The 13,344-nt window shown below is 41.2% G+C and overlaps 1 protein-coding gene across 1 annotated transcript in view; it reads right to left on the bottom strand.

Moving 5' to 3' along the window:
• Positions 1–11,025, bottom strand: part of LOC128698699 (uncharacterized) — a gene marked incomplete at its 5' end in the record, with an annotated part of 173,883 nt that extends 162,858 nt beyond the window's left edge. Inside the window, one exon of the mRNA XM_070097824.1 lies at positions 10,740–11,025. Within this exon, the coding sequence (XP_069953925.1) occupies positions 10,740–11,025 (286 nt within the window). The remainder of the gene's footprint in view (positions 1–10,739) is intronic.
• Between the last annotated feature and the right edge of the window lie 2,319 nt (positions 11,026–13,344).

Here is a 13,344-nt window from a genome sequence, read left to right as displayed (position 1 = left end):
AGATGGGGTTGTAAGAGAAGTAAATGCGAGGGTCTTGGCAAGAGGCGTGGAGTTAAAAGATAAAGAATCACACACAAAGTGGGAGTTGTCACAGCTGCTCTTTGCTGATGACACTGTGCTCTTGGGAGATTCTGAAGAGAAGTTGCAGAGATTGGTGGATGAATTTGGTAGGGTGTGCAAAAGAAGAAAATTAAAGGTGAATACAGGAAAGAGTAAGGTTATGAGGATAACAAAAAGATTAGGTGATGAAAGATTGAATATCAGATTGGAGGGAGAGAGTATGGAGGAGGTGAATGTATTCAGATATTTGGGAGTGGACGTGTCAGCGGATGGGTCTATGAAAGATGAGGTGAATCATAGAATTGATGAGGGGAAAAGAGTGAGTGGTGCACTTAGGAGTCTGTGAAGACAAAGAACTTTGTCCCTGGAGGCAAATAGGGGAATGTATGAGAGTATAGTTTTACCAACGCTCTTATATGGGTGTGAAGCATGGGTGATGAATGTTGCAGCGAGGAGAAGGCTGGAGGCAGTGGAGATGTCATGTCTGAGGGCAATGTGTGGTGTGAATATAATGCAGAGAATTCGTAGTTTGGAAGTTAGGAGGAGGTGCGGGATTACCAAAACTGTTGTCCAGAGGGCTGAGGAAGGGTTGTTGAGGTGGTTCGGACATGTGGAGAGAATGGAGCGAAACAGAATGACTTCAAGAGTGTATCAGTCTGTAGTGGAAGGAAGGCGGGGTAGGGGTCGGCCTAGGAAAGGTTGGAGAGAGGGGGTAAAGGAGGTTTTGTGTGCGAGGGGCTTGGACTTCCAGCAGGCATGCGTGAGCGTGTTTGATAGGAGTGAATGGAGACAAATGGTTTTTAATACTTGACGTGCTGTTGGATTGTGAGCAAAGTAACATTTATGAAGGGGTTCAGGGAAACCGGCAGGCCGGACTTGAGTCCTGGAGATGGGAAGTACGGTGCCTGCACTCTGAAGGAGGGGTGTTAATGTTGCAGTTTAAAAACTGTAGTGTAAAGCACCCTTCTGGCAAGACAGTGATGGAGTGAATGATGGTGAAAGTTTTTCTTTTTCGGGCCACCCTGCCTTGGTGGGAATCGGCCAGTGTGATAATAAAAAATAATAAATATATATATATATATATATATATATATATATATATATATATATATATAATTTATATAGATAGATAGATATAGATATATATGTCGTGCCGAATATGTAAAACTGGTCAATTAGCAAGAACTCATTTAAAATTTAGTCCTTTCGAAAATTTTCTCTTATACATTTAAATATATATTTTTTTTCATTAATGTTAATGTAAAAATTTATAATTTTGCACCAAAAGAATCTTAGAAAACTTACCTAACCTTATTATAACAAGAACAATTTATTTTAGCCTAACTCAACTAAATATATTTTAGATTTGTTTACAATAATTTAATACTAAACAAACACAGTGAAATATATTTTTTTCGTTAGGTTAAGAATGATTTTGGCGAAATTATTGCATACACAAATTTTCACTTGTCCTATATGGCAAGATGAACGTTGCCAAGATCGCAAGTTCTGCCTATTCGGCACGACATATATATGTCGTGCCGAATAGGCAGAACTTGCGATCTTGGCTTAAATAGCAACGCTCATCTTGCCATATAGGACAAGTGAAAATTTGTGTATGCAATAATTTCGCCAAAACCATTCTGAACCTAACGAAAAAAAAATATATTTGATTTTGTTTGTTTAGTACTAAATTATTGTAAACGTATTTAAAATATATTTAGTTGGGTTAGGCTAAAATAAATTGATCTTGTTATAATAAGGTTAGGTAAGTTTTCTAAGATTCTTTTGGAGCAAAATTTAAATTTGTTACATTAACATTAATGAAAAAATATATCTTTAAACGTATAAGAGAAAATTTCAGAAAGGACTTAATTTTAAATGAGTTCTTCTTAATTGACCAGTTTTACATATTCGGCACGACATATATATATATATATATATATATATATATATATATATATATATATATATATATATATATATATATATATATATATATATATATATATATATATATATATATATATACACACACACACACACACACACACACAGTAGACCCTCAACTGACGACGGCATTAAGTAACGGCATTTTCGTCTAACGGCATTTTTTGCCATAGAAAAAATGCCTTAAGCAACGGCGAAAAATTTAAGGAACGACGTTTGTCTGGAACATGTCAATGTGCCCGGAGCGCAGCCTGAGTGGGCTCAGCCTCTCCAAGAGTCAGTATGCCATTGTGGTAGGTTTCCACGTGTGACCCCCATATATTTTGGATTATTCCACTATTTCTAGTGCTTGTGACTGCTAAATAAGCCACCATCGGTCCCAAGAAAGCTTCTAGTGCCACGCCTGTGTTAAAAAGGGTGATAATTACGATGGAAATGAAGGAGATCATTGAAAAATACGAGAGTGGAGTGCATATGGCTGAGTTGGAAAGGCAATACAACAAATCACATTCAACCATCAGTATTATCTTGGCGAACAGACAGGCAATCAAGGAAGCTGTTGTTGCAAAAGGTTCAAGTATGTTTTCAAAACGAAGATCACAAATAGTTGCAGAGGTAGAGCGACTGTTATTGGTATGGATACACGAAAAACAATTATCAGGTGATAGTGTTTCACAGTCTATAATTTGTGAAAAGGCAAGGAAGTTGCATGATGATTTCATTAAGCAAATGCCTCAAAATAGTGTTGCTGCTGATGAATTTAAGGCCAGCAAAGGCTGGTTTGAGAAATTTAAGATTCGTAGCGGCATACACAGTGTGGCAAGGCATGGTGAGGTAGCCAGTTCAGACAAAAATGTGGCTGAAAAATATGTGAAGGACTTTAAGGAATACATAAAGACTAAAAACATAAAACCTGAACAAGTGTTTAATGTGACGAAACAGGCCTGTTTTGGAAGAAAATGCCAAACAGGACCTACATTACTCAAGAGGAGAAGGCACTCCAAGGACATAAGCCTATGAAAGACAGGCTGACATTAATGTTATGTAGTAATGCTAGTGGCGATTGCAAAGTGAAGCTTTTATTGGTGTATCACTCAGAAACTCCCAGAGTGCTCAGGAAAAACAGTATTGTCAATGGTAATTTGTGTGTGCTGTGGAGATCAAAGAGTAAGGCATGGGTCACTAGGGTATTTTTCTTGGACTGGTTTATGGTGTGTTTGGTCCCACTGTGACAAAATACCTCCAGGAAAAGAAATTGCCACTCAAGTGCTTCCTGGTAATGGGCAATGCTCCTGCTCATCCTCATGACTTGCAAGTGAAAATTGCAGGGGAGTTTGGTTTCGTTAAGGTGAAGTTTTTGCCTCCTAATACAACTCCTCTCCTCCAGCCCATGGACCAGCAGGTCATTTCAAACTTCAAAAAACTCTACACAAAAGCAGTGTTTCAAAAGCGCTTTGAAGTGACCTCAGACACTCAGTTGACCCTAAGAGAGTTTTGGAAAGATCGTTTCAATATCCTCAGTTGTGGAAAACTTATAGGTAAGGCTTGGGAGGGAGTGACTAAGAGGACCTTGAACTCTGCTTGGAGGAAACTGTGGCCAGAATGTGTCGAACAGAGGGATGTTGAAGGATTTGGGGCTAACCCTCAGGAGGCTATTCCAGTAGTGGAAGCTATTGTGTCATTGGGGAAGTCCTTGGGGTTTGAGATTTTTGACAAGGATGTGGAAGAGTTGGTGCAGAACAACGAGGAAGAACTAACCACTGCAGACCTGCAAAAGCTTCAGGAGCAAAAGCAACAGATCACATCTCAGGAATGTTCTTCAGAGCAGGATGTAGAGAGACGGAGGAAGATGACTTCATCAAGGATTAGGGAAATGTGTTCAATGTTTGCAAAGGTGCAAGCATTTATCGAAGAATTTTATCCTGTCACCGAAGTTGCAAGCCGCACTTGCAACATGTACAATGATACTTTTGTGTCCCATTTTAGGGAAATCCTAAGGGCACGTGAGAAACAGAGCTCTCTGGACAGCTATTTTGTGCGACAGGGGTACAGTGACTCTCAAGCTGGTCCTAGCGGCATTAAAAAACCAAGGAGGAAGGTAACCCCACCAAAGGACTTGGTACCTGAAGTCCTTCTGGAAGAGGATTCTCCTTCCAAGCAATAGACAATTCTGAATTTCCCCTGCTGCTGTCACATCACTCATCAACAACTCCACAATAAAGGTAAGTGGCATTTATTTATTGTTTATTCTGCATGTTCCATTCCTTTCCATATAAGGAAATGAATATTTCATATAAAAAAACGGCTTTTTTTTCAGACTTTAAGGTGTCAGGAACGGATTAATTCTATTTCCATTATTTCTTATGGGGAAAATTAACTCGACCAACGGCAAGCCCTCTGGAACGGATTAATGCCGTTGGTTGAGGGTCCACTATATATATATATATATATATATATATATATATATATATATATATATATATATATATATATATATATATATATATATATATATATATATATATATGTTAGTTTTTGTGCCATTCCTGTTAATAACTATTGACCTGACACGCTAATGTGAAGGTACAAGCTGGCCCTAAGTTGGTTATGTTGAGTAATTTAAATGACATTAGAAGCCAGGACTTTTATTTACATAACGCAGTAAAAGGCGTACCAATGACCCACTACGTGTTTAACGCTTCCCCCTAAATTTAATAATAAGTCTGACAAATCAGACTGTTTGAGAGATGTCAGTCACTGTGTCGCTAGTGTGTCACTTGTGTGTGACACTGTCACTGTCCACACACTCAGCTGTCACTGTCACTGTCCACACTAGTGTGTGGACAGTGACAGTGTCACACACTAGCGTGTGGACAGTGGCAGTGTCACACACTAGTATGTGGACAATGACAGTGTCACACACTAGTGTGTGGACAGTGACAGTGTCACACACTAGCGTGTGGACAGTGGCAGTGTCACACACTAGTATGGGGACAATGACAGTGTCACACACTAGTGTGTGGACAGTGACAGTGTCACACACTCTAGTGTGTGGACAGTGACAGTGTCACACACTCTAGTGTGTGGACAGACAGTGTCACACATTAGTGTGTGGACAGTGGCAGTGTCATACACTAGTGTGTGGACAGTAACAGTATCACACACTCTAGTGTGTGGACAGTGACAGTGTTACACACTCTAGTTTGTGGACAGTGACAGTATCACACCCTAGTGTGTGGACAGTGGCAGTGTAACACTGTGTGAACAGTGACAGTGTCACACACTAGTGTGTGGACAGTGACAGTGTCACACACTCTAGTGTGTGGATGGTGACAGTGTCACACACTAGTGTGTGGACAGTGACAGTATCACACACTCTAGTGTGTGGACAGTGACAGTGTCACACACTCTAGTGTGTGGATAGTGACAGTGTCACACACCAGTGCGTGGACAGTGACAGTGTCACACACTAGTGTGTGGACAGTGACAGTGTCACACTCTAGTGTGTGGACAGTGACAGTGTCACACACTTTAGTGTGTGGATAGTGACAGTGTCACACACTCTAGTGTGTTGATAGTGACAGTGTCACACACTCTAGTGTGTGGACAGTGACAGTGTCACACACTCTAGTGTGTGGATAGTGACAGTGTCATACACTCTAGTGTGTGGACAGTGACAGTGTCACACACTCTAGTGTGTGGACAGTGACAGTGTCACACACTCTAGTGTGTGGATAGTGACACTGTCATACACTCTAGTGTGTGGACAGTGACAGTGTCACACACTTTAGTGTGTGGATAGTGACAGTGTCACACACTCTAGTGTGTGGACAGTGACAGTGTCACACACTCTAGTGTGTGGATAGTGACAGTGTCACACACTCTAGTGTGTGGATAGTGACAGTGTCACACACTAGTGTGTGGACAGTGACAGTGTCACACACTCTAGTGTGTGGACAGTGACAGTGTTACACACTCTAGAGTGTGGACAGTGACAGTGTCACACACTAGTGTGTGGACAGTGACAGTGTTACACACTAGTGTGTGGACAGTGACAGTGTCACACACTCTAGTGTGTGGATAGTGACAGTGTCACACACCAGTGTGTGGACAGTGACAGTGTCACACTTTAGTGTGTGGACAGTGACAGTGTCACACACTCTAGTGTGTGGATAGTGACAGTGTCACACACTAGTGTGTGGACAGTGACAGTGTCACACTTTAGTGCGTGGACAGTGACAGTGTCCCTCACTAGTGTGTGGACAGTGACAGTGTTACAAACTAGTGTGTGGACAGTCAGGGTCACAATTTTATCAATTATTTTTTGACCAAACTGGAATTTCTTAAAAAAAATTCTTAGAGGATTTTAAAGAATTTTAAATAGAATTAAACTGCATAAAAAATTATAAATATTGAAAACTCGCGTTTTTAATTTTTTCACAAGTTTAGTGAACCCTTAAATACTGCACGACTTAATGCTGAAGCCGGTACATTGTCTTTCATCAAGTTACTGGAGTTTACCTGGAGAGAGTTCCGGGGGTCAACGCCCCCGCGGCCCGGTCTGTGACCAGGCCTCCTGGTGGATCAGAGCCTGATCAACCAGGCTGTTACTGCTGGCTGCACGCAAACCAACGTACGAGCCACAGCCCGGCTGGTCAGGTACCGACTTCAGGTGCTTGTCCAGTGCCAGCTTGAAGACTGCCAGGGGTCTATTGGTAATCCCCCATATGTATGCTGGGAGGCAATTGAAGAGTCTCGGGCCCCTGACACTTACTGTATGGTCTCTTAACGTGCTAGTGACACCCCTGCTTTTCATTGGGGGGATGTTGCATCGTCTGCCAAGTCTTTTGCTTTCGTTGTGAGTGATTTTCGTGTGCAAGATCGGTACTAGTCCCTCTAGGATTTTCCAGGTGTATACAATCATGTATCTCTCCCGCCTGCATTCCAGGGAATACAGGTTCAGGAACTTCAAGCGCTCCCAGTAATTGAGGTGTTTTATCTCCGTTATGCGCGCCATGAAGGTTCTCTGTACATTTTCTAGGTCAGCAATTTCACCTGCCTTGAAAGGTGCTGTTAGTGTGCAGTAATATTCCAGCCCAGATAGAACAAGTGACCTGAAGAGTGTCATCATGGGCTTGGCATCCCTAGCTTTGAAGGTTCTCATTATCCATCCTGTCACTTTTCTAGCAGCTGCGATTGATGCAATGTTATGGTCCTTGAAGGTGAGATCCTCTGACATGATGACTCCCAGGTCTTTGACGTTGGTGTTTCGCTCTATTTTGTTGCCAGAATTTGTTTTGTACTCTGATGAAGATTTAATTTCCTCGTGTTTACCATATCTGAGTAATTGAAATTTCTCATCGTTGAACTTCATATTGTTTTCTGCAGCCCACTGAAAGATTTGGTTGATGTCCACCTGGAGCCTTGCAGTGTCTGCAATGGAAGACACTGTCATGCAGATTCGGGTGTCATCTGCAAAGGAAGACATGGTGGTGTGGCTGACATCCTTGTCTATGTCAGATATGAGGATGAGAAACAAGATGGGAGCAAGTACTGTGCCTTGTGGAAAAGAGCTTTTCGCCGTAGCTGACTCAGACTTTACTCTGTTGACTACTACTCTTTGTGTTCTGTTTGTGAGGAAATTATAGATCCATCTACCAACTTTTCCTGTTATTCCTTTAGCACGCATTTTGTGCGCTATTACGCCATGGTCACACTTGTCGAAGGCTTTTGCAAAGTCTGTATATATTACATCTGCATTCTTTTTATCTTTTAGTGCATCTAGGACCTTGTCGTAATGATCCAATAGTTGAGACAGACAGGAGCGACCTGTTCTAAACCCATGTTGCCCTGGGTTGTGTAATTGATGGGTTTCTAGATGGGTGGCAATCTTGCTTCTTAGGACCCTTTCAAAGATTTTTATGATATGTGATGTTCGACTCTCAATCTGGTTAGCGGCTTGCTAAAAACTGAGTCATATTGGGACTTGAGTAGCTCACTCATTTCCTTGCTGTCATCTGTGTAGGATCCATCTTATTTAAGTAGGGGCCCAATACTGGACGTTGTTCTCGACTTTGATTTGGCATAGGAGAAGAAATACTTTGGGTTTCTTTCGATTTCATTTATGGCTTTTAGTTCTTCCCGCGATTCCTGACTCCTATAAGATTCCTTTAGCTTAAGTTCGATGTTTGCTATTTCTCTGACCAGTGACTCCCTACGCATTTCAGATATATTGGCCTCTTTTAGCCGCTCTGTTATTCTTTTCCGTCGCCTGTAAAGGGAGCGCCTGTCTCTTTCTATTTTACATCTACTCCTCCTTTTTCTTAGAGGAATAAGCCTTGTGCATACATCGGGTGCCACCGAGTTAATCTGTTCTAGGCATAAGTTTGGGTCTGTGTTGCTTAGTCTATTTTCCCAGCTTATATCGGTTAGGACTTGGTTTACTTGGTCCCACTTTATGTTTTTGTTATTGAAGTTGAATTTCGTGAATGCTCCCTCGTGACTAATCTCATTATGTCGGTCTGGGGCTCCGCGCATACATGTCTGAACTTCGATTATGTTGTGATCTGAGTATATTGTTTTTGATATGGTGACATTTCGTATCAGATCATCATTTTTAGTGAAGATGAGGTCTAGTGTATTCTCCAGTCTAGTAGGCTCTATTATTTGCTGGTTTAAGTTGAATTTTGTGCAGAGATTTAAAAGCTCGCGTGAGTGTGAGTTCTCATCAGAGCTGCCTCCTAGTGTTATCACTGCAACAACATTATTTGCTATATTCCTCCATTTTAGGTGCCTTAAGTTGAAATCCCCCAGGAGCAAGATGTTGGGGGCAGGAGCTGGCAGATTTTCTAGACAGTGGTCAATTTTTAACAGCTGTTCCTGGAATTGCTGGGACGTTGCATCAGGAGGCTTGTAGACTACCACAATGACTAGGTTTTGGTTCTCGATCTTTACTGCTAAAACTTCCACTACATCATTTGAGGCATTAAGCAGTTCTGTGCAAACAAGTGACTCTGCGATGTACAGCCCCCCCCCCCCCTTTTGCCTGTTCACTCTGTCGCATCTGTATAGGTTGTAACCTTGGATCCATATTTCGTTGTCCAAGTGATCCTTCATGTGGGTCTCTGTGAAAGCCGCGAACATTGCATTTGCTCTGCAAGCAGTCCACGGATGAAAGGTATTTTGTTGTTCGTTGCTGGCTTTAGACCCTGTATATTTGCAAAGAAGAATGTCATCGGACTGGTGGTATTGTTGGTACTGGGGGGGGGGGATTTTTTTCCGGCATTAGTATCTGTATTTGTTGGTTTGGAGTGGAGGCCATCGACTGTGGTTCCGCTCCAGGAATGACTGGATGTGGTGTACGATTTCTGCCATTTCCTGCCAGTTTTTTTCCTTCCTGGCACTAAAAAACCTCTCCCTCTTGAGTGGCTGTGGCTACCCAGGTTTTCCCATGGCCTGGATGTTTTTGTATCTTTTTGTACCCTTTAGATGGTGTGCCTGGCAATTTAAGTTATAGCACAGTCTTTCCTGTACTGGGTGAAAAAGCTTACAGGAAGGGAGTTTGCATTTTCCTGTTGTCATATGGGCACGGCATTTTTTAGGGTGGTCATAGTTGCACGTCCCATCTGTTTTTCCAGATTTCCCATGTCTGCAGATACCATGTGCATAGTATGTGCACAGGCTTGTGCACAGGCTTGGTTTTCTAAGGCTTTTATTTATAACTTTAGAACGCCTCGTCCGACCGGTTTCAAATATTCACTCCTTGTCAACTATTATAAGATGAAGGTTACTGGAACAATTGAAAAGTACAGGCGACCTTTCGGAGGCTAGTTCCTAGGGCTTTCGTATATCCATATGCTCTTGCGCTACCAGCCACAGGATGGATATGTGGTGCACAACAAACTAGCCACAAGGGCAACAAAATCTAGTCTATCTTGCTGCTCTCACTGCTCCCATCAGATCTTCAGTTTTTTTGTTCCTCCTCCTTCCTTCATACTTCCCTCTCAGGTTTTCTTTGATCAGTCTGCTTATGTGTTTATATTTCTATCACGATAGCTAGCTGTCTCTCTGTTTCTTAAGCGTCGTTTACTGTGTCTACTTTTTCTCACCTTCTGACCTGTTAAGAATATATTGGTTGTTTACCTCATGTGTCTTGTTTCCTGTCATTCCTTCTCTCTTTAATACTTTCATTTTGCACATTAGCCTTGTTTTTTACTTCCTGTCTAAGCATATTTACTTAATATTCAAGGTCCTCTCTTTTTTTTGCATCTTTCATGATTGCTTCAAGCTCGTCAATCAATTCCCTTTCTCTTCTCTTTGCCTCTTCTTAAACTTGCTGACTTTCTTCTCAGTATTTCTCTCTTTGTTCTCAATTATTATTCTCTCTTCCTCGTCTGGCATCTTTACCCATTCTTCAGAGGCACATTCTCCTTTCATCACACTCGCTTTCTCGTTCACTTCATTAACACGTCTTTAGGTGTGTGTGTGTGTGTGTGTGTGTGTGTGTGTGTGTGTGTGTGTGTGTGTGTGTGTGTGTGTGTGTGTGTGTGTGTGTGTGCTCGCGTACGTGTGGGTGCGTTCGTGCGTTGTGCGCATGCGAGTCAGTAAATTAGCTTGGTGTCGTAGCTGACTGAATTTACTTTTAATAAAAAAATCAAAAAATTTCGTGAAGCATTTCGTGGTACAAAGCATCACTGTCAATATCTGCACTGTTGATGTACTAATCTCACCCATCCTGAGCTCGTTGTCCTTGTCATCTGAGACAGCGTAGGACATCACCGTGGACTCCTCCCGAAACCTGTTAAGCCGGATCCTGTAGCAGACGGTGAAGGAGCGAAGCTCGGGGAACGGAGTAAGGAGGCGGCCGTAGCTGGTGCTGGTGGGAACACCTGACTCCTGCAGCGCCAGAACTCGTACCTGGCCAGGTCCTATGGGGACATCGGGAAGACTAGTCGAAGTCGACTCTAGCGGTTGACTGCCTACTTCCTCAAAGTCCGTTTCTGCGGGATGAAAATTTCACTGTATGGTTCAGCCAGCGGAGAATGGTGCAGGTAATATATTTTAAATGTGCATCAGTGGATTCAGTAACCTGAGCACTGGTGGGTTCACTAACCTGTACATTAGAGGGTTCAGTAACCTGTACACTAGTGGGTTCACTAACCTATACATCAGTGGGTTCAGTAACCTGTGCTCTAGTAGGTTCACTAACCTGTACATCAGTGGGTTCACTAACCTGTGCACCAGTGGGTTCAGTAACCTGTGCTCTAGTGGGTTCAGTAACCTGTACATCAGTGGGTTCAGTAACCTGTGCTCTAGTGGGTTCACTAACCTGTACATCAGTGGGTTCAGTAACCTGTGTTCTAGTGGGTTCACTAACCTGTGCATCAGTGGGTTCAGTAACTTATGCTCTAGTGGGTTAACTAACCTGTACATCAGTGGGTTCAGTAACCTGTGCTCTAGTGGGTTCAGTAACCTGTACATCAGTGGGTTCAGTAACCTGTGCTCTAGTGGGTTCACTAACCTGTACATCAGTGGGTTCAGTAACCTGTGTTCTAGTGGGTTAACTAACCTGTACATCAGTGGGTTCAACAACTTGTGACGCAGTGGAATCAATAAATTGTACATTTGTACAAGGTGTACATCCTGCCTAACCTAAACTTGAATTTATTCTCAAGAGGTATATATATATACATGTATATATATATATATATATATATATATATATATATATATATATATATATATATATATATATATATATATGTCGTGCCGAATATGTAAAACTGGTCAATTAGCAAGAACTCATTTAAAATTAAGTCCTTTCTAAAATTTTCTCTTATACTTTTGAAGATACATTTTTTTCATTAATGTTAATGTAAAAATTTATAATTTTGCACCAAAAGAATCTTAGAAAACTTACCTAACCTTATTATAACAAGAACAATTTATTTTAGCCTAACCCAACTAAATATATTTTAGATTTGTTTACAATAATTTAATACTAAACAAACACAGTGAAATATATTTTTTTCGTTAGGTTAAGAATGATTTTGGCGAAATTATTGCATACACAAATTTTCACTTGTCCTATATGGCAAGATGAGCGTTGCTATTTAAGCCAAGATCGCAAGTTCTGCCTATTCGGCACGACATATATATATATACATATATATATATATACATATATATATATATATATATATATATATATATATATATATATACGCAAAACAACCACTCTGAAAGAATAGAGAAATTTCAGAGTGGTTGTTTTGCATATTCTGAAATCACCTGTTTACTGTGATCTTATTGCATATATATATATATATATATATATATATATATATATATATATATATATATATATATATATATATATATATATATATATATATGAAATATTTTACATAATTTCCTAAATGTAGAACTTATAAATGAATAATATAATAATCGTGTGTTAAAATGTGATGCTATTTGGTCCCTTCGAGAAATTTCGCGTGACAGGGGATGTAGGAGAGCCGGGGGAGTGACGCCAGAGTGAGGATGCCATATTGAATTCAATGTGTGAACACTGGTCTCAATTGTGCAATGTAATTAGGTGTTCTCGAAAGTCATTTGGTGTATATCGACCTCAATCCGTAGTTTAGAAATTACTGACAAGTTCCTGCTGAAGAACTGGAATAAATAGTGTGGAAACCCCTTACAATTCGGCAACAAGGACAGAAAAATAGAGGACACCATTTGTAATTTGTGGGTGCTAGTTGTCGTGGAAATTCTGCTCATCAGCGTCTTCCGAGCCAAATTGGGGGGTTTCGGCCTGAATTTGTAATTAGGAACCCATGTTAATGTCCACTGCTGAAGAATTAGGACCGGAGATTTGTGGGACCTCAGGAATTATGTGTGGATGGCGGAAGATAAGGGAAGTGCACCATTAGTCTTCGCATTGAGATCTCTAGCTGACCATTGTAGGGTCTACGTGTCATGCAGGTGTTGTGGTGTGATTCATCTACAGTAATTAAATGGTAAGTGGTAATACGAATTTCTTTTGTGGCCCAGTGGCCTGGTGGCTAAAGCTCCCACTTCACACACGAAGGGCCTGGGTTCGATTCGCGGCGGGTGGAAACATTTCGACGTTTCCTTACACCTGTTGTCCTCTTCACCTAGCAACAAATAGGTACCTGGGTGTTAGTCGACTTGTGTTGGTCGCATCCTGGGGACGAGACTGAGGACCCAAATGGAAATAAGTTAGACAGTCCTCGATGCCGCACTGGCTTTCTTGGGTTATCCTGGGTGGCTAACCCTCCGGGGTTAAAAATCCGAACGAATTCTTATCTT

Source organism: Cherax quadricarinatus, chromosome 59 (genome assembly GCF_038502225.1).
Source record: "Cherax quadricarinatus isolate ZL_2023a chromosome 59, ASM3850222v1, whole genome shotgun sequence".
Classification (NCBI taxonomy): domain Eukaryota; kingdom Metazoa; phylum Arthropoda; class Malacostraca; order Decapoda; family Parastacidae; genus Cherax; species Cherax quadricarinatus.
Note: the sequence above shows the minus strand (reverse complement) of the source record. Positions and strands in the feature narration are given on the sequence as shown.